At 41.5% G+C, this 19950-nt stretch overlaps 1 protein-coding gene across 1 annotated transcript in view; it reads left to right on the top strand.

The window, feature by feature from the left end:
- SLC6A19 (solute carrier family 6 member 19) overlaps positions 1-19950 on the top strand; it is an 83643-nt gene that overhangs the window by 32160 nt on the left and 31533 nt on the right. Inside the window, exons 4-7 of the mRNA XM_030549372.1 lie at positions 4012-4193; positions 5045-5155; positions 6204-6316; positions 13498-13626. Of these exons, the coding sequence (XP_030405232.1) occupies positions 4012-4193; positions 5045-5155; positions 6204-6316; positions 13498-13626 (535 nt within the window). The remainder of the gene's footprint in view (positions 1-4011; positions 4194-5044; positions 5156-6203; positions 6317-13497; positions 13627-19950) is intronic.

The following is a 19950-nucleotide window of genomic DNA, read 5'->3' as shown; positions in this document are numbered from 1 at the left end:
ACTCGTGGCTATCGGAGGAGGTCCTGGACGACTGGAAAAAGTCAAATATAGGCCCATCTTTTAAAAAGGGAAGAAAGAGAATCTTGTCAGCCTCACCTCAGTCCCTGGAAAAATCATGGAGTAGGTCCTTGAGGAATGCATTCTGAAGCACTTGGAGAAGAGGAAGATGATCAGGAACAGTCAACGTGGATTGACCAAGGGCAAGTCATGCCTGATCACCCACTATGATGAGATAACTGACATTGTGGGTATGGGAAAAGCGGTGGATGTGGTATACCTTGATGTTTGCAAAGCTTTTGATAATGGTCTCCCACAGTAGTCTTGCCAACAAGCTAAAGAAGCTTGGGCTGGATGAATGGACTATAAGGTGGATAGAAAGCTGGCTAGATCATCGGGCTCAACCGGAAGTGATCAACAAGATCAAGTGGAGTGCTCCATGTGTACAGTTCTGTTCAGCATCTTCATTAATGATCTGGATGATGGGATGGATTCCACCCTCAGCAAGTTTGTGGATGACAATAAGATTGGGGGAGAGGTAGATACACTGGAGGGTAGGAATAGGGTCCAGAATGACCTAAACAAATTGGAGGATTGGGCCAAAAGAAATCTGATGAAGTTCAACAAGGACAAGAACAGAGTCCTGCACTTAGGAAGAATCCCATGCACTGCTAATGGCTAGGAACCGACTGGCAAAGCAGCAGTTCTGCAGAAAGGGACCTGGGGATTACAGTGGACAAGAAGCTAGATATGAGTCAAGGGTGTGCCCTTGTTGTCAAGAGGGCTAATGGCATATTGGGCTGCATTAGTAGGAGCATTGCCCGCAGATCGAGGGAAGTGATTATTCCCCTCTATTAAGCACTGGTGAGGCCACACCTGGAGTATTGCATCCAGTTTTGGGCCCCCTGCTTCAGAAATGATGTGGACAAATTGGAGAGAGTCCAGCAGAGGGCAACAATAATTATTAGGGGTCTGGGGCACATGAGTTATGAGGAGAGGCTGAGGGAACTGGGCTTATTAATCTGCAGAAGAGAAGAGTGATAGCAGTCTTCAACTACCTAGAGGGGAGGGGTGGTTCCAAAAAGGATGGAGCTAGGCTGTTCTCAGTGGTGGCAGATGACAGAACAAGAAGCAATGGTCTCAAGTTGCAGTGGAGGAGGTCTTGGATGGGTATTAGGAAAAGCTATTTCACTAGGAGGGTGGTGAAGCACTGGAATGGGTTACCTCGGGAGGTAGTGGAAACTCCATCCTTGGAAGTTTTTCAGGACTGGCTTGACAAAGTGCTGGCTGGGATGATTTAGTTGGAGTTAGTCCTGCTTTGAGCAGGGGGTTGGACTAGATGACCACCTGAGGTCTCTTCGAACCTTAATCTTCTATGATTTCTACTTTGCCCTGTGGGCTGTAGCAACCATGTTTTCTAAGGTTGTCTGTCTTCTAACCTTGTTCATGAGGAGTTCGGTAGCTGTCTAGGCTACCACCAATACTGCAGCTTCTATAGTCAATTCTGTATTGGCAGGTATTGATAATAAATCCTTCGCTGAGTGATGAATCTATTTTCCTGCACCATCTTCCAGAATGCTTGGACTGTTGCCCACTCCCCTGTGGGGATGCAAGCCCCTTAGTAAACAGTTATCATGTTTTCCATCTCAAGGTCCATGTTCATGCCCACTTCACACAGGTCTTCTCTCTCCTGGACTATCATTTCTGTCCTTTCAGTTCCTTAACTTGCTACAGGAGGGGGCCCTTGACTTAGCTGGATTCCTGTAGTTAGGTGTTGTCTCACAATCACCTCCTCATTCTGCTGCTATTGCAGTTCTAGGCTTTGCACTGTGTCCTGGGTCTTCAATGTCCAGATCCGGTCCTGGAGGGCTTGCAGAGCCACTTCATGTTGCTTCTGCTGGCTTTGCAGCTGGTCGTACACACCAGAGTGAGATGGTATAGCTGTTGCAGTTTCTGATTGTGGAGTTGCAGAGGTTTCAGCTCGCCATCTGTCCTTTGTTGAAGCACATTGATTTTGATCCTGCTATCATTGTAAAAAGCTTCCTTCTCCAACTATAGCTGCTTATGCTTATGCTTATGCTTCAGTTTATTGGTGAACTTATTCAGCTCTTCCTGAAGCTGGGAGGTCTTGAGTTGCTTCGCCATGTTCAGACTCCCAAGTTGCTTCTTTAGCAGCCTCTTTCTCTTCTTTCTTCATCTCCCATTATAACTCAACCTCCAACAGCTGTTGCTGGACTTGGTGGGTATGTTGTTATTGGCCCAGATCTCCTGCAGTTGCTCCTGCAACTTTTCTGTTTGCTGAAGGATTTTAAGTGGCAGCTGAACCTGAAGTGGAAGCAAAGTGCTGCCTTTCTGCTCCAGTGTGTGTTGTCCATCCACAGTGACTTTCGGCTCCTGTAACTTCCTGATTGTCTATTACATTAATCATATCTGGCTGTGCTTTCCAGAGTGCTCTGTCAGGAACCACAGGGCTTGTTCACCCTCTGTTTCAGCTCCTCGGAACTTGTCCTGTTGCCTAGTTCATTTTCCACAATTGCGGCCTGGTGGCCATCAGCCTGGCATATTTTGGACTGTGAGTCCAATGAATTGCTTCTCCTCTAGAGTCAGGTCTCCCTGACCATGAGTACTGGCGCCAGCTGCCCTGTGACAGGAAGCATTCTGTATAAAACAGGCCCCAGAAATTCCCAAAAACAATTCCTAGAGCGTCTGTTTTAGAAAAACATTTAATCTTGATTTTAAAATGTTCCATGAGAGAGAATCCACCACAACCATTGCTAAATTGTTCCAATGATTAATTACTCTAACCATTAAAAATGTATGCCTTATTTCCAGTCTGAATTTGTCTAGCTTCAATTTCCAGCCATTGGATCGTATTATACCTTTCTCTGCTAGACAGAAGAGCCCATTATTAAATATTTTTCCCCAAATAAATGTTTATAGACTGTAATCAAGTGACCCTTTATTCTCTTTATTAAGCTAAATCTTGAGCTCCTTCAGTCTATCACTATAAAGCATATTTTCTAATCCTTTAATCATTCCCTGAACCTTTCTCAACATCCTTCTTGAACTGTGGACACCAAAACTGGATACAATATTCCAGCAACTGATGCACCAGTGCCAAAGACAAATACAAACCTCTCTACTCCTCCTCAGGATTCCCCTGTGTTTGCTTCCAAGGATTGCATTAATCTTTCTGGCCACAGTGTTGAACTGGGAGCTCATGTTCAGCTGATTGTCCACCATGACCCCAAATCTTTATCAGAGTCACTACTTCCCAGGATAGAGTCCCCCTATGATATCACTATTTTCTTAGTTCCTAGATGTATACATTAACATTTGGCTAAACTTACCTGTTCATGCAGAGAAATTAACAACCAGTAGATCCATCTGTACACTGCTCCAACTCTAGAATTGTGCCCTTTATATTATAAGAAAGAGGACAATTAATGGCAATAGGGACTCTTGCTTCAAGGACATTCCAGAAGGGAATTCTCAGACAAGATCTCTTGCAAGATAAAAGCAATGGAAGGCCCAAAGATTTTTTTTTAATTGAGTTTGGAGAGGGAAGCTCTCCCTAAAGAACACCCATGCATACATCTCTTTTACTTGGAGGGGAAAAAAAGCAAAAATACATACTGTAGAAATTATACCTGTTTTCATAACTTCCCTCCCCATTTTATTCTCCCCAAGCCACCATAAGCTCCTCATAGCTAGTCAATAAAAAATGGGAAAGGAAACTCATATACAAGGGTCTTCCTCCCGTTCAGCTTCACAGATTTCGTATATAGGGTAGGTTTAAAAAAACAACAAATTCTCCATGAGAATTGCAATTAGGCTGGCCTCCTTCTGTAAGAATCTATCAGTTTCCCATGAAACCAGGTTCTAAGAGGTTCTGAGATTTACCAAACAAATTTCAGTGGGATTACAGTTCTGTAATTTAGGATACAATTGGTGTATAATTATTTTACATATCTATAATAAATTTACTGAATTACCATCTTTTTATGGTTACAGATTACGTAGACGAGTGTGCCAAGAGTTCTCCTGTAGATTATTTCTGGTATAGAGAAACTTTAAATATTTCCAGTTCCATTGATGATTCAGGCACCATACAGTGGTGGCTTTTACTGTGTTTAACATGTGCCTGGGGAGTACTGTATGTGTGCACAATCAGAGGCATTGAAACAACAGGAAAGGTACTACATTTTGTTTTATATGAGAGTGAGATATACAAATTCTATTGTGATTCCCTATTTATACAGGAGGATATGTGAAACTAGTTATATTATAAAAGCTACATATTTCATAAGCAAAAGTAACCCTATTGCCAATATCAATTTTTTTAAAAATGTCATATCTCAGTAATCCTTTTGAACAGGGAAGCAGGATGAATGAGAATTCAATGTATGTGTGGATTCAGTAGGATCCAGCTCCATGATCTCAACAAGCCTTTCTCTCATTCTGTATCTTACTTACCTTTAAGATGTCTTAATGAATGATCCAATAGACTGATCTTTTTGGTCTGACCATTCTCAAATCATGTGTGTCTACCCTTATTGGGGTTTGTGCTCATCCCTCAATACTTACTATCTAAATACCAAATCCAAGGTTTTCAAAAATGAGTCCCAGTACCTAAAGTTAGGTTCCTAAGTGCATAGTTAAGCACTTAAATAAATACCCTTATTTTTTAAAATGTTGAGCATTCAGAAGCTCCCAAATTTTTGTAATAGCAACAGTAATAATCAGACATCAGGTTGTAGATTTGTCTTTCATAGTTTGCAGTCATGACTTCAATGCTGAAGAGTTACAACTTGCCTTAAATTGAGCACTGACTCTCTCTATATATATATTAATAACTCAAAATATACATGTGTACTGCATTTGTCAAACACAAGCATTCCAACAGTATGTTAATCATGACCAGTTTGACACTATTTTCTGTTGTTTATCTGTTGTTCCACATTTAATTGTTTTCTCCTCTCATTTCTTTATTTTTCAAGAAACTATTTATGTTATAATTTTAAATATTTATATGTTCCTTCCTCAGGCAGTGTATGTAACATCAACTCTTCCTTATGTTGTGCTTACCATTTTCCTGATCCGTGGCTTGACATTGAAAGGATCAGTCAATGGAATTGTATATCTATTCACTCCCAATGTAAGTGATTGGATTCTTTTGTCTGTGAATAAGGCCATTAAGTAGATATCTGTATCATTAAGGACAAGTAGAAAATAAACCCCTTCTATCAGTATGTATTCTGACTATCCTTCAGGCATCCTACAAGCCATTTCCTTAAGGCTTGAGTTGGGTGGTAGAGCCCTTCTTTGCATTACAGCAGTGGTTCCCAAACTTGGTTTGCAGTTTGTTCAGGGTAAGCCCCTGGCAGGCTGCAAGATGCTTTGTTTATCTGAGCATCCGCAGGTACAGCTGCTTGCAGCTCCCAGTGGAACACATTAGGAAATTGTTAATAATTGCATGCTAGCCATTTGGGTCTTCTGTTGTAGACAGTCTCAAACCTATCACCATATCATGCTGATTATTCTTTCAGCCATGAAAGAATACATGCTGCCCTCAAATTATGTTGTTGAACTCCTGAATGGGCCAGAGGGATCATTCCAGAACAATGTGAACTGTTTTCTCACCTCCTACTACATTCTGCTTCTAGAATGCTTCCATACTCTACCAGTAGAAAGCACTCAGCCTGAGTTTGAAACATAAATGGTGGATTTAGAATGGGATTACAGTCCTATCTTGGAATTTTCTGTCCAGATATCTGTATTAAAATGATTTATTTTCAGAACAGTTACTCACTGAAAGAAGTGTTCAGCTGCCATGGGAAGCCAAGATATCAGGGTTTATCTGTTGATCAATCAGTGTTAAGTGGTACAACTTAAATACTTTTGGAGGAAAGAGATAAGGAACCTACTGTCACCTAAAGGAAGACAATCTTGTCTTTTTATATATTTGTTTAAAAAACTACTTATATTTAATTTTAACACATAAGAAACACAAAGAAAAGTTTATGAAAGCACTCATTTTGTTTGCTGTCCATGTTTTAAGAGTGAGAATTAACTATGTACCATTATCTCCAATGATCTTGTTCCAGTCACTAGTATCACTTTCTGATATTCAGCATAAGCTGTAATATTATATAACATAAGATGTCATATTATACATTCACGAAGCTTTTTGTCTTATACCTCAGGTTAATGAATTGACTAACCCAGTCACATGGCTGGATGCTGGAGCCCAGGTGTTCTACTCTTTCTCCCTTGCCTTTGGAGGCCTTATCGCCTTCTCTAGTTACAATTCTATTCAGTAAGTAGCAAGCACAAAAAATACAATTTGATGTCAGTATTTCATTATTTGAGATACAGTGTTGCAGTTAGACTCAGACCCAGTACATCTTCTTTGGAGGGATAAAAGAGTACAACTTCAACCCCCTTTTCTCTGCATCCTTTGAAAACACTTGTTCTTTTTTCATATCCTAGCAGAGCACACTAATGCACTATAATACTAATGAATTCAGCATAATAAAGCTGTATGATGTGAGTCACTACATACTGAATGTCTCTTCCCCCTTTCCCTCCCTCACCCTTTGGAGCAAAGCTATAAAGTAGGGGAGGAAATGGCAAAATAGGCCAGTCTGTGGGAACTTGTTTTTTTTTCAGAACTCATCATGCCATGGGGTCCAGAAGCAGTGTAGCGTCAAAAGGCTCCTGGATAGATAGCCAGAGCCTCTGTAGGGCTCAACAACTCTGTAAATTTAAGAAGCAGAATCCAAATAAAGTCTGCAGCTGGGTAATCCCTGCTCCCTAAATAGGACAATTCCAAAGAAATTCCATCTTTGGGCAGTTCATGGCATTTCACATACTATACCTGAGTTTTCTCCACACATAGTGGACAATAACAACAAGGAGTCCGGTGGCACCTTAAAGATTAACATATATTTGGGCATAAGCTTTTGTGGGTAAAAAACGTACTTCTTCAGATGCATGGAGTGAAAATTGCAGAGGAAAATTCCTTTCCGACCCCAAATATGGTGATCGGTTAAACCCTGAGCATATGGCAAGACTCATCAGCCAGCACCCAGGAAAGAATTCTCTGTAGTAACTCAGAACCCACCCCATCTAACATCCCATCACAGACCACGAGGCATACTTACCTGCTTATAATCAAAGATCAATTGCCAAATTAATTGTCAATATTAGGCTATCCCATCATATCATCCCCTCCATAAACTTATCAAGCTTAGTCTTGAAGCCAGATATGTCTTTTGACCCCACTACTCCCCTTGGAAGGCTGTTCCAGAACTTCACTCTAATGATTAGAAACCTTCGTCTAATTTCATGTCTAAACTTCCTAGTGTCCAGTTTATATCCATTTCTTCTTGCGTCCACATTGGTACTAAGCTTAAATAATTCCTTTCTCTCCCTGATATTTATCCCTCTGATATATTTATAAAGAGCAATCATATCCCCCCCTCAGCCTTCTTTTGGTTAGGCTAAACAAGCCAAACTCTTTCAGTTTCCTTTCATAAGACAGGTTTTCCATTCCTCTGATCATCCTAGTAGCCCTTCTCTGTACATGTTCCAGTTTGAATTTATCTTTCTTAAACATGGGAGACCAGAACTGCACACAGTATTTCAGATGAGGTCTCACCAGTGCCTTGTATAATGGTACTAACACCTCCTTATTTTTACTGGAAATATCTCGCCTGATGCATCTGAAAACCACATTAGCTTTTTTAACAGCCATATCACATTGGCGGCTCATAGTCATCCTATAATCAACCAATACTCCAAGGTCTTTCTCCTCCTCTGTCACTTCCAACTGATGTGTCCCCAGTTTATAATCAAAATTCTTGTTATTAATCCCTAAATGCATGACCTTGCACTTTTCACCATTAAATTTCATCCTATTACTATTACTCTAGTTTACAAGGTCATCCATATCTTCCTGTATGACATCCCGGTCCTTCTCTGTGTTAGCAATACCTCCCAGCTTTGTGTTATCTGCAAACTTTATTACCACATTCCCACTTTTTGTGCCAATGTCAGTAATAAAAAGATTAAATAAGATTGGTCCCAAAACTGTTCCCTGAGGAACTCCACTAGTAACCTCCTTTCAGCCTGACAGTTCACCTTTCAGCATGACCCATTGTAGTCTCCCCTTTAACCAGTTCCTTATCCACCTTTCAATTTTCATACTGATCCCCATCTTTTCCAATTTAGCTAATAATTCCCCATGTGGAATCGTATCAAATGCCTTACTGAAATTGAGGTAAATTAGATCCACTGCGTTTCCTTTGTCTTGAAAATCTGTTACCCTCTCAAAGAAGGAGATCAGGTTGGTTTGGCATGATCTACCTTTTGTAAAACCATGTTGCATTTTGTCCCAATTACCATTGACCTCAATGTCCTTAACTACTTTCTCCTTCAAAATTTTTTCCAAGACCTTGCATACTACAGATGTTAAACTAACAGGCCTATAGTTACTCGGATCACTTTTTTTCCCTTTCTTAAAAATAGGAACTATGTTAGCAAATCTCCAGTCGTACGGTACAACCCCTGAGTTTACTGATTCATTAAAAATTCTTGCTAATTGGCTTTCAGTTTCATGTGCCAATTCTTTTAATATTCTTGGATGAAGATTATCTGGGCCCTCTGATTTCCTCCCATTAAGCTATTCGAGTTTAGCTTCTTCCTTGGATGTGGTAATATCTACCTCCATATCCTCATTCCCATTTGTCATCCTACCACTATACCTAAGTTCCTCATTAAAGACTGAGGCAAAGTATTTATTTAGATATTGGGCCATGCCTAGATTATCCTTAACCTCCAATCCATCCTAAGTGTTTAACAGTCCCACTTCTTCTTTCTTTGTTTTCTTCTTATTTATATGGCTATAGAACCTTTTACTATTGGTTTTAATTCCCTTTGCAAGGTCCAACTCTACATGGCTTTTGGCCTTTCTCACTTTATCCCTACATGTTCTGACCTCAATAAGGTAGCTTTCCTTGCTAATCCCTCCCATCTTCCACTCCTTGTAGGCTTTCTGCTTTTTCTTAATCGCCTCTCTGAGATGCCTGCTCATCCAGCTTGGTCTACAACTCCTGCCTCTGAATTTTTTCCCCTTTCTTGGGATGCAGGCTTCTGATAGTTTCTGCAACTTTGACTTGAAGTAATTCCAGGCCTCCTCTGCCTTTAGTTCTATTTTTGTTTATCCTTCCATCTAGTTTGAACTGAATTAGCTCATGATCACTCGAACCAAGGTTGTCCCCTACAACCATGTCTTCTATGAGGTATTCACTACTCACCAAAACCGAATCTAAAATGGCATTCCCTCTTGTTGGTTCAGCAACTATTTGGTGAAGGAATCCATCAGCTATCGCATCCAGGAAAATCTGAGCCCTATTATTATTACTAGCACTTGTTCTCAAGTCTATATGTGGGAAGTTAAAGTCTCCCATGATCACACAATTCCCATTAGTGTTTACTTCATTAAAGAGGTCTCTATCCATATCCAAATCAGATCCCGGCGGTCTGTAGCACACCCAAGCACTATCCCAGGAGAGGATCTAGTAGTTTCTTTCCCAATGTGATTTTTGCCCAGACAGACTCTGTCTTATCCATTCCATCACTTCTTATTTCTTTACAGTTTACCTCATCATTGATATATAATGCTACTCCACCACTTTTGCCTTTATTTCTGTCTTTCCTAAACAGCACATAGCCTTCAATACCTGTACTCCAGTCATGACTACTATTCCACTATGTTTCTTTTATCCCTATAATATCTGGTTTCACTTCCTGCACCAGTAGCTCTAGTTCCTCCATTTTGTTTCCTATGCTCCTCGCATTAGTGTACAAACATCTTAATTTTTGCTGTTTGGCTTCACTTACATTTATCTGATTAGGCACAGACATTCTACTACCAGTATCACTTATTAGACTGGTATCTACACTACCTTTCCTCCTTATGTCCATTCTCCTACCCACGACTGTATCCTTTCTTGCTTTGTTTTCTTCTCTCTCAATGTTAAATTCTGGCGTGGAGATTACCTGGACATCTCCCAACTATCTCCCCCAAATTCCTAGTTTAAAGCTCTCTTAATCAGTTGTGCCAGCCTCCATCCTAGAAGTCTATTTCCCTCCTTACTCAGGTGAAGTCCATCCCGAGAGAACAGTCCTCTGTCCATGAATGCTTCCCAGTGGCCATACATCCCAAAGCCTCAAGTCCACATCCCGTATCTTAGCACCTGGCAGACAGCACACCCTCCTGTTCTCTGGATCATCTCTAGTTACAGGCATGTCTATTCTTCTCAGTAAGGAGTCCCCGATCATGTAGACCTGCCTTTTCCTGGTGACAGTGTGATTCTCCGGTCTATCCCCTGTCCCCTCTGGCTTCAAGTCCTCTCAATTTCTATTGTCCCTTGCAATCCTCCGCAATCCATCCCGTATCCTCCTGGGGCTCATATTTGGTGTTGTCTCCATTGACTCTTCGCCTCTTCCTATAGGACTAGCTGCTCTTCTCTTCTTCCTTGCCCTCTTACCTTCAGCGACCACCTGCTGTGCCCCTTCTTCATTTTCCAATTCTGCAAACCTGTTCCTGAGTTTTATTTCTCCTTTGCAGAACCTTCTTTTCCTCTGCCTGGTTCTCTTAGTCAGATGCTTCCACCATCCACTTTCCTCATCCAGCAGTCTCCCCTCCGAATTCTTTGGTCCTGCTACCATCTGCAAGTCTGAGCTTTTCCCTTCAGCCTCCTCATGTCTTTGCTCCATCATCTGCTTGAACCCCCTTCTAAACTCGACCAGAGTTTCCACCTGCATCTCCAATTCTCGGATCTTTTCTTCCATCAGCTCTATCAGGCGGCACTTCATGCAGACGAAACTCTTTTCAGGTACCCCCTCCAGGATCATGTACATGCCGCAGCTTGCGCATCCAATCATCCTCATTGTGTCTTTCACTGCTGCCTCTGTATCGGTCATAGCCTTCCCACCTAAAACCTGTTAGTCCAGGAAACACAAACCAAAGTAAACCACCACCACCTGCAGCAAACCAAACCCCCAACAGGCACCAGAACGCTGGCAGAACACCACTCCCTCCCTTCACTAGCCTGTTAATTCCTCTGCCTAGTCCCGCAAACTCCCCCTGTCAACTCCCACTAAAACTTCCCTGTTTACAGCTCTGTTTGCTGGCTCCTGTGCTGCTGCAGCTGTCTATGCTGCTGCCTGACTGTCTGGCTACCTTTATAGGACCCCTACACAGAGAAGCCCTGCCCCCAATCAGAGCTCAGCTTCTCTCCCAGCATACTGCCCCTACCAGCCTCCACACATATAGCTACAAAATACAATACACAAAATACAAAAACCTTCTCCTCCAACAGAACTCCCACTGAAACTCCCCTGTTTACAGCTCTGTTTGCTGGCTCCTGTGCCACTGCAGCTGCCTATGCTCCCTTCTGATCAGGACATTTTAAGGTGGCTCAGCTCTCTGTGATATCCCCAGCAAGCCAGTCTTCCTAACAACCAGTGCCTGTATGTTGCTTTCTCTCCAAGGGCTATGAACTGTGTACTGCCAGCAGTTTCAGGTTACCTCACAGTTTTTTCTCAGCAAGAACATTTATTCTTAAAGTAAAAGCATATAGAAAAGACATAACAAAACAATAAACAGATTTAAACACACTAAACGTATCAGGTGTTTGTTTTCTGGATGAGAAAGTAGTCCCTGAGTCAGTTAAAAGCCAGTCTTTTTATATCAAAAATCCCTTTCTTTGTCTCTTGGTCTCTGAGAAACCCAGTTTGAACCAGAATATGCAAGCCTCCCAGGGAGTGATACCTCTCTGGAGGTGTTTACAGAGTGATTCACTTTAATCACTCCCACTGTTTTGGTTCATGGAGGAGGTGTGATACCCCTCTTCCTTGGAGTTGCATATAATTTATGACCCACAGTGATACATAAACTTAATATAATATGGTCCCCAAAGGGTTGCAATATCTGTCACAGTGTATATGATGCATCTTGCCTTATTTGAGCACACTATTCTGGATGTGAATCATAGAATATTACGATTGGCAGGGACCTTAGGAGGTTATCTAGTCCAACCCCCTGCTCAAAGCAGGACCAATCCCCAGATTTTCACCCTAGTTCCCCAAATGGCCCCCTCAAGAATTGAACTCACAACTCTGGGTTCAGCACGTCTACGCTCAAACTACTGAGCTATCCCTCCCTGGATGCATAGGACTTCTCATTGTTTCATGATTGTTGTGAGTATCTCTCAGCCCAGGTGAAGTTTTCAAATACAGGTGAAATACACCTCAAAAATGTAGATGTGCTCTTTGTGTAAGCTTTCATTTACACACACAGATAACTGGCATTTGAGGCCCTCAGGGCCTCTAGCTGCAGAGCCCCCATGATCAGGGAGAATAGATACAAGACAAGGATAATTTTTTTTAAGAAAGTTTCTAGCTTTTTTTATTGTATAGAAAACCTTAAAGCAAATATAAGCTATGCAAGAGTTCTTGATTTGTAAGGGGTAAAATGTAAACTGGCCACTAGGGCTGACACTCTGTCACAGTGATTAGGAAAAGTCACATTATTCCTATTCTTTTCCCCTTCCCCCAACAAAACCAACTTGCAAGCATGGGAATGAGTGTGATACTCTTACATTCTATATTCTTATATTAACATAACACAAGAACAAGGGGTCACCAAATAAAATTAATGAGAAACAAGTTTAAAACAAACAAAAGGAAGTATTTCTTCACACAATGCACAGACAACCTGTGGAACTCCTTGCCAGAGGATGTTGTGAAGTCCAAGACTGTAACAGGGTTCAAAAAAAAACTAGATAAGTTCATGTTGGATAGGTCCATTGATGGCTATTTGCCAGGATGGTGTCCCTAGCCTCTGTTTGCCAGAAGCTGGGAATGGGTGACAGGATGGATCACTTGATGATTATCTGTTCTTTCCCTCTGGGGCAACTGGCATTGGCCACTATCGGAAGACTAGGTGGAGCTTTGGTCTGATCCAGTATGTGTGTTCTTATTCTAATTCATCCTCTGACACATAATAATTTAACTTAATTACAAATTTATTTCTTCAAATATAACTTTTGCATGTGATTGATTAATTTTAACTGTTTTGAAAATTTGATGTAGCTGTGTTATTCCTTCAGTCTAACTAAAGACAAAAACGACTGCGCAATGTTAAAGTTTTTTAAGGATACAGTTTTAAATTAATTTTATTTCAATCTAGTTAACTGATTTGTTTCTAAACTCTCAGAAATTTTTTTATATACATATAAATTAGTGTCCTGATCCGATGATAATTCCAATAACCAATTTTTAATATTATATATATATATATATATATATATATATATATATATATATATATATATATATATATATATATATATATATATATATATATATATATATATATATATATATACTGGTGAAAATTCATTGATGTTTCTGTCTTTTGATTTACAGCAACAACTGTGAGAAAGATGCTGTGATTATCTCTATAATCAATGGTTTCACATCCATTTATGCAGCAACTGTCATATACTCCATCATTGGGTTCAGGGCAACAGAGAGATATGATGACTGTTTCGGCAGGTAAATTGTAATAAAACCTAATTATGCAGACTTTTGTTTAGCATGAGTGGAAGCAGCCTGACTTTCCACACCATTAGTTCAGTTAGAATTATTCTGTTATTCATGTGAATAGCATTTGCTTGCACAAGGAGCCCTATGGACCAGTTACAGGATCTGGTCTCATACTGCTGACTGTAACTTAAAAAAAAAATCATGATCATGTCCAAGATCAATAACTTTTGATCATCTGATTTTCTAAGATGTGTTTATTTAATTGTAAATGAAAAGTAAATAACCCAAAATGATGGTACCTTAATGAGCGGCAGTTGTTTGACCTGTCCGCTTCTTCTACCTATAGGCACCCTAGCCTTGGAAGGTTCTGAACAGTGATGTTCCAGTCATTGATATTCCATTTTGTGAGATAATTTTGTCAATACAGATCTTTCAGAAATAGCTATTAAGGAGGCAATTCCCATTGGCACAGAGGTAGATCAAATTGGCAAAATAGCCACCACTAACCATGAATACTGAAATAACTATAGTTTTACATGTAATGGGACAATTTACCACTGAATTCAGCAGAACTGTGTATTCTTACTAGTTCAATGAAAATATTTTTGCAGAAAATTGGGTTTTCCACCAAACTTTTTTTATGTGTGTATGTGAAAAGGAATCGTTTTCCACTGAATTTTTATTTATTTATTTTTGTCAAAAAACTGAATGCTTGAAAACCAAAAACAAGTTAGCCAAAACCCAAGATATTTTGATTCAGATATCCTGATACAGTTTGTCATGAGAGTTGTAGTTTGGTTTCCTCATGTCCCCATTCTCCTGTATAAACTAGGCTCCTCAGCTGGACTATATCTCCCATGATGCACCAAGCTGGAGACTCCCATGATGTAACCATTTCTCTTCACCGCAAGGTGAGACTATGCTGCATCACAGGAGAGATAATCCATCCATAGAACCCAGGCTATAAAGATGAATGGTAGCATGAGAAACCATAACTACAACTCTCATGAGACCCTGGCATAATTTCTGAATTGTAGAATTTCAATTTTTGATTTTTTTGAAAGAAATTTTGAACTTTTCCATGGAAGAGTTAGACAAAAAAAATTGTTTTTTAAAGTCCACATCCAACTATCTCTACAGCTCACACTAGCAATGAATATGCCCCAGCTATTTTGTGGAACCAATTCTGCTGATACCTAGTTATGAAAGTAATTTCTTTAATTGTAAAAGTTAACATAATTTTGAATATATTTATATTCACTATTACCAGTAAGTATTGTAAAAAGAGTAATTAAAATCCTTATTTGACCTAAAATGTTTGCATAATAAATGCAAGAATAGCTGGTATACCCTATTATACACGTCTACATGACCCAAGTGGGAACAGGTGAGTAATTTTTGTTTGGTTTATTTGAGCAGGATTTAGATAATTTTTCTTTATCATAATTTAGGGACAGATTTTCAGCCCCGGGTCTCCAGATGTCTGTGTGCAGATTTGACTATGCACATAGCAGTCCGAGTACTTTGTGGGAACAAACAATTTGGGGCACATCCTCAGCCAAGTAGCCAGACTGAGTAGTTGAGCTGGGCAATGATGCAATATGTTTAGAAAAAGGTGAGAATCATCTCCCTTCCTCAGGTATGTGGATTGGCTGTGCAGCTGCTCCACATAAGGTACTTCATGGCCAAAATAGCCCTTAAGATATCCTCACTGAAAAATGGAGAACCCATAATATCTGTACAGCATTTGATCCTCTGAACCTCTCCCAGACATCTATGTCTTTCCCCAATCTTTCTCTGAATGATGCTGTGCAGAGAATTCCTATGAAGCTGGATTCCATGGAGCTGGAATGCAGTTGCCATCCTTGCATAGTAGGACGAGATTGGATCTATAGAATAAGAAACCTATACAATCCATATGGGCTGGATTTACCACTTTGTGTGGAATTTTTAATGTGGTGGGGCCATCCCAGTTTGCTAAGCTAGTCCCAAATTCAAATTTAGTACATGCCTTGTGGTGGGATAATCTATTTGCTTCTCATTAGGCTCAAATCTCTTGGTTCACTTGCATAACCATTGGGAAGCTGAGAATCAACTAAGAAATAAATACCACTATTAGATACATACCAGATTTTATCAATTAGTTAAAAAAGGACTATTAATGTACTCCTATGATGGGGCGGGCAAACTTTTTGGCCTGAGGGTTGCATTGGGTTTCGTAAATTGTATGGAGGGTCGGTTAGGGGAGGAGGTTGTGGCCCGGCCCCAGCCTCCTATATCCCCCCCCGAGACTCCTGCCCCATCCAACCCCCCCTGTTCTCTGACAGACTCCTGCCCCATCCACACACAGCCGCTCCCTGTCCCCTGACCACCCCTGGACCCATGCTGCCCCATCCAATCCTTCCTCTCATTCCTGACGGCCCCCCAAGGACCTCTGTCCTATCCAACCACCCCTTCTCCCTGTCTTCCCCCAGAACCCCTGCCCCGGACTGCCCCCCACCACCCCATCCAACCCCCTCTCCTTCCTGACTGCCCCCCAGTACCCCTGCCCCCATTCAACCCCCTGTCCACCCCCGACTGCCCGACCCCTATCCACACCTCTGCCCCCTGACCACCATCCTGAACTCCCCTGCCCTCTATCCAACCCCCGCTACTCCCTGCCCCCTAACTGCGCTGTCTGGAGCTGCCGCTGCCACCATGTAGCTCAGATCACTGCCCCAGGAGCTCATAGCATTGTGCTGGCGGTGGAGCAAGCGAGCTGAGGCTGTGGGGGAAAGCGGACAGCAGGGGATGGGCTGGTGGTGAGCCTTCTGGGCCAGGAGTTCAGGGGCTGGGCAGTACAGTCTTGCAGGCTGGATGTGGCCTGCGGACTGTAGTTTGCCCACCTCTGTCCTATGAGAAGTCATACATATGAAAAGCATCTGGGGGTTATAGTGGATCACAGACTGAATGAGAGTCAATAGTGTGATTCAATTGTGAAGTATCATTTTGAAGTGTATTAACAGGAATGTTGTGTGTAAGACATTAGAGATAATTGTCTCCCTCTACTCAATACTGGTGAGGCCTCAGCTGGAGCACTGTATCCAGTTCTGGGCACCACAGCTTAGGAAAGATGTGGACAAATTGGAGGAGAGCAACAAAAATGATAAAGGTTTAGAAAACTTGAACTATGATGAAAGGTCAAAAATACTGAGCATGTTTAGGCTTGAGAAAAACAGAGTAAGAGGATACCTGAAAACAGCTTTCAACATGTTAAGGGACCTTACAAAGAGGATGGTGGTCAGTATGTCTGTTCACATGGTCATCGTGCTGGTCAGGGCTTCTTCACTGAATCTGGACTACTCTTCCAGCCTGACTGCAGCTGTGCACCAGCCAACTTCCTGAGTTGGTTTTCTACCCCTGGTTTCAGGCTGATCTGACAGTGATGTCCTTGAAGCACTGTCAGCTAGAAACTTTATTTAGTTATTTACAATTATCAGGATGTAGGATGACTCACTTTTGCTTGATTTCACCTTCAAGTGGAAGAACTAACAACTCTAAACATGAGTTGATCTCTGTTGGGTTGAGGGAGGTCCTTTTCCCTGGTACTGGTTTCCTCTTAAAGGTACAGATCTTACAGTCCTCACACTACTCCCGCATGTCCTTGGGTCAGGTCCGCACAGTAAAACCACCTGCGGACATCCATCATAGTCTTTTTAGCTTTTAAGTGGCTGGAAGCATTGTGGTAGGCTTGGAGAACCATCTCAGCTCCTGGTGGAGGTAATTTCTTCATTTGTCCTGGGATCCCAAGTGCTACATACCAGTCTTCACCTCAGCTCCTATAAATGGATCCACTGCCTCAGCTTCCAGCTGTCTGGTGGCTTCCAGGATAACCGTTTGCACTCAGTGCCAGAGAGCACTGTTATCCTGAAATATTTCTAACACTTCCATCATCTCTAAACCTTTATGCTTTGGGGCATTTCTGGCATAAGTATAGATAGGCAGCCTTGAGGTCCAGCATTCCTCCAATGTTCTCAGTTTGGCAGAGTTCATGTATGTGATCTGTATATATAGTGATGTGAGCCGCTGTTAAGTAGCCCTTCTTAGTTATGGCTTTGTCCAGAGGCAGGAATTCTAGCTTGGAAGAGCTGTAGCATTTGTCATTCTACTCTGATACAATCATTTCTCAGCTGGCATATGCAATTGCCATCTCCTGTACATCCTGGTCCTAACAGAAGACAGTGCCCAGTCCTTTGTTGCTAGTATCTGTATAAAGTTTGAAAATATGGATGTGTTCCAGGTAAACTAGTACTGGTATTCCTACCATGGCAAACTTTAAACACTCAAAGACCTCCTGACATTCCTCAGTCCAATCCATGAGACTCCTATTGGCCACTCTGCCCTTTAATCCTCATAATGGGGCATGTTGGTGAACCCAGCCTTGGCAAAGTCCTTTATGAAAGTCTTGTAGTATTTAACAAACTCTAGGCATGTATATAAAATGGTTGTCCACATTTTAACAACTCGGATCTTTTCTACGTCAGAGAAGATCCTATCTGCTCTTTCGTTATGATTGAGGTATGCCACTTTCTCCTTTAACAGGTGGTACTTTGAAGATTTAATCTTCAGCCCATATTGGATTAGTTTGGTGAACGCAACATCTAGATAGTTCATGTGACTTTCATAAACCTTTGACAATACAATGATGTCATCCAGGTACAGAAGGACAGTCTGGAAATACTTGTTGCCTAGGCAATGCTCTACCAGTCACTGGAACATCTCCATCTCATTGAAAAGCCTGAATGGCATGCATGAAAATTCACAGAATGTCATTGGCAAGATAAATGCTATCATGCCTGGTCCTCTAGGGCAGTGGTCTCCAAAGTGGAGTGCGCAAGAGGATCCTTCAGGATGCACGGCAGGAGGAGCGCCACTTTTTTTTTTTCCTTTTGGCAGTTTGGCTGGGAGTCTGAGCAGCTTTTTTTTTCCCCTTCCCTCAGCAGTTTGGCTATATTTGGACTACATTTCTGCAGCGAGGATAATTTATTGCCACATCATGAAGTATATTTTGATTCAACCCCCATAAAGGAAATATCTGAGAAAGGAAAACAGCTTATAAGAATACAATTCTACTTAATAGTACAAAATGGTGAATTTCAGAAGTAAACTATTCATCATAAATCTGTTCTGTTGTCCTTTTGTTAATGATATGGTTAAAACAAAAGCTAGTGTGTCCTAATTTGGACACTCTCACTCATAGAATCATAGAATATCAGGGTTGGAAGGGACCTCAGGAGGTCATCTAGTCCAACCCCCTTCTCAAAGCAGGACCAATTCCCAACTAAATCATCCCAGCCAGGGCTTTGTCAAGCCTGACCTTAAAAACCTCTGTTGCTTATCACCTTACTCTAAGAACAGTCCCATTGCAATCAGTGATGCTACAAAACATAAGAGCTGAGTAAGGGGATCAGTATCTAATCCTCAATAAACATCAGTATGATAGTTTTGTATTCAATTTTGATTAAAATTAATTAGATAAATTTAAGAACTTATAAAAAGCCACCATAAATTCTTAAGATTTTTCTGTTTTTTTTTTAAACTAAACAAGAGGATCCTTCAGGGTGCGTGGCAGGAGGAGCACCGCTGCAGCAGCACCACTTTTTTTTTCCCCCACCCTCAGCAGTTCGGCCAGGAGTCCGAGCGGCTTTTTTTTTAACTTCCCTGGAAAGTTCGGCTGGGAGCCAGGGGTACGTGCTCAAAAATTTTTTACTGATGGGGTGCACGAGCAAAAAAGTTTGGAGACCACTGCTCTAAGGCCATCTGTATCTGCCAACATCTGCTAGCCATATCATTAGGAAGGCAGATTGAAGAGCAGTTTCACTGAGGAAGGGGATGTGCATCTTTACGTGTAAATTGGTTGAGTTTCCAACAGTCCACGCAGAATTGGATTTTCATGCTTTCTCATGACTAGGATGATGGGGGCTGCCCAAGTGCTGTAACTTTCTTTGATAATGTCTGTGTCCTTCATTTCATTAAAGATCTCATTCATTGGTTCGTACAAAGCCAGCAGATTTTTTTCCATAATGTCTCCTGAACTGAGGCATGGAACACAATGGATGATTCAGTGCTGGATGTGGGTTGCATACACCCTGTTCCCTGGATCAGTTCCCTAGCCCTGGGTTCAGGCTGCATTTAGGTCTGCCCCTCCCAGTAGCAACATGTGCTCTCCTTTTGACCTATGAGGGCTTTTCTTTGCACTCTGGCAGTCAGTTTACCCCAGAGTCAGTCAGGTGGCCTGTAGCCTGTACCCAGATGGGCAGGACTGCTCTGGAACAGCATTCCCCTCTCCAGGGA

Source organism: Gopherus evgoodei, chromosome 2, assembly GCF_007399415.2.
Source record: "Gopherus evgoodei ecotype Sinaloan lineage chromosome 2, rGopEvg1_v1.p, whole genome shotgun sequence".
NCBI classification, from domain to species: domain Eukaryota; kingdom Metazoa; phylum Chordata; order Testudines; family Testudinidae; genus Gopherus; species Gopherus evgoodei.
This window is presented reverse-complemented; position numbering and strand designations above follow the sequence as displayed.